Source organism: Parus major, unplaced genomic scaffold (genome assembly GCF_001522545.3).
Source record: "Parus major isolate Abel unplaced genomic scaffold, Parus_major1.1 Scaffold335, whole genome shotgun sequence".
Taxonomy (NCBI): Eukaryota; Metazoa; Chordata; class Aves; order Passeriformes; family Paridae; genus Parus; species Parus major.
The window spans coordinates 89075-91341 of NW_015379282.1; the positions used below are offsets into that span (position 1 = coordinate 89075).

At 61.4% G+C, this 2267-nt stretch overlaps 1 protein-coding gene across 1 annotated transcript in view; it reads left to right on the forward strand.

Annotated features, from left to right (window-relative positions):
• Nucleotides 1–190: 190 nt before the first annotated feature.
• The window catches only part of LASP1 (LIM and SH3 protein 1), a 9380-nt gene continuing 7303 nt past the window's right edge, over nt 191–2267 (forward strand). The window contains exon 1 of the mRNA XM_015616047.3: nt 191–332. Coding sequence (XP_015471533.1) covers nt 273–332 — 60 coding nt within the window. The 5' untranslated portion in view covers nt 191–272. The remainder of the gene's footprint in view (nt 333–2267) is intronic.

Sequence of the window (2267 nt, forward strand, 5' to 3'; positions counted from 1 at the left end):
CCCAATATCCCAGAAACCCCAATATCCCAGAAACCCCATTGTCCGGTCAATCCCCCATCTGCCCAACCCTCTGTGGATGCGTCGTGGGAGTGGGACAGGACCCCTGGAACGTTCCCAACCCTCGGGGTCTGGGCTTTGGGGTGGCACTGCCGGGGGCCTCGCTGATCCTGGAGGGTTTTTGCAGCCCCGGGGATTCCGGGATCGGGAATTGCCGTGTCCTGGCGTTAACGGTGTCCTTCCCTCGCAGACACTACCCCAAGCAATCCTTCACCATGGTGGCAGACACGCCCGAGAACCTGCGCCTAAAGCAGCAGAGCGAGCTCCAGAGCCAGGTGAGCCCCCCCAAAATTCCCAAATTCCCCATGGGATAAACCCACACCGACCTTTCCCGCGATTTGGGAGCTCTCTGAGCCCTTCCAGCCCTGGAAATTCCACGATTCTCTGTCTCTTCCCAAATCCCTCCCAGGTTTGGGGTGTGGGTCCCTCCTCTGGGGTCTGTGTTTGCTGTTCCCGTCCCCATCCCGGGTTCTGGGGTTTTCCACAGCTGGGAATGCGCCTCCCCCACGCCCGCTTTGCCTCTTCCCAGCCGGATTCCAGGTGGGAAAGGGCAGGATCCTCACCTGGACAGGTGTGGATTGTTCCAGATGTTCCCTGTGGAGCCAGAAACAAACGGCTGCAGGGAGAGGGACGGGCTCGGAGGAGAATTCCAGGTTTTCCTGGGAAGAGCTGGGGGAGAGGCTGTCCCTGGGGTCATCCCGGAATTCCTTTCACTCCAGAACCCCGGGAAAAGGGGTGGGAGCGTCGGTTTTGTAGGAAAACTGCTGGAAGTGCAGGAATGGGCATTGAGAGGGAGCTGGAGCTCCAGGAAAGGCTGAGGGAGCTGGGAAAGGGCTCAGCCCGAGGAAAAGGGGGAACCTTCCCCATCCCTCCAATTCCCTGGAAGGAGCCGGGTGGGGGGTCAGGATTTTCCCCAAATTGACAGGATGAGAGGAAAGGGCCTCACGTCGCTCCAGGGAAGGCTCAGGTCGGATATCAGGGAAAAGCCATTCCCTGGAAAGGTTTTCCAGCACGGGAAGGAGCTGCCAGGGGTCGCCATCCCTGAAATGTCCCAAAACCCGGAGGTGGCGCCTGGGCTCTGATCCCCGAGGGCTTTTCCAGCCGGAAGAATTCCATGTTTTCCTGGGATCCGGCTCTGTCAGAGGCTCGGATGTCACAGCCCTGCTGTGCTGGAAATGAACCCATCCAGAGGCGATTCCAGCGCATTCGGGATGCGGCAGCCGCCCTGGGAGTCCAGTTCATTCCCGTTTTTCCTTGGGAAAGGGGTGGTTGGACACCCAGGGGTGCTGTCAGCAAGGCCCCCAGCTCAGCGGGAGGGATTTTCCAAGCCCTTTTCAGTCGGATTTTCGGGATCAGATCCCTCCCCGCCGCGCTCCGAAGGATGCCGTGACCTTCCTCCCTGATCCCTTGGGATGCAGCCAGGAGGAGGAGGAGGAGGAGCAGGGGGAGCCTCACCTGGGGCAGAGCCAGCGGGGCCAGGGCCACCGTGGGGGTCCCCAAAGCTCAGCTTTTGTCCCCAAAGCTCAGTTTTTGTCCCCAAAGCTCAGTTTTTGTCCCAGCCCTTCCCCCTGGGAGTGGCCCAGCAGATCCCTGGCTCAGGCTCAGAGCTGAGCCCAGCCTGAGGCTGGATTTGTGTCCCAGAGGTGACAGGGACAGGGGACAGGGACAGGGACAGGGACAGGGACAGGGACAGGGACAGGGGACAGGGACAGGGACAGGGACAGGAAATGGCAGGGACAGGGACAGGAGACAGGGACAGGAGATGATGGGCAAAGGGACAGGGGGATGGGATGACGGGAATAGGGACAGGGGACAGGGGACAGGGAATGGCAGGGACAGGGACAGGGGGATGGGATGGCAGGGACAGGGGACAGGGGACAGGGACAGGGAGATGATGGGCACAGGCACAGGGGGATGGGATGGCAGGGACAGGGACAGGGACAGAGGACAGGGGACAGGGAATGGCAGGGACAGGGGACAGGGGACAAGGACAGGGGACAGGGACAGGGACAGGAGATGATGGGCACAGGCACAGGGAGATGGGATGGCAGGGACAGGGGATGGCAGGGATAGGGGGATGGGCTGACAGGGACAGGGGATGACAGGGACAAGGGGACACCGTGGCTTTTCCATGGCAACCACGGCGGTGCTGCAGCTCCAGCCTTTCCTGGGTTGTTGTTTATGGCAGGAGAGCCGGGGAGGGCTCTGAG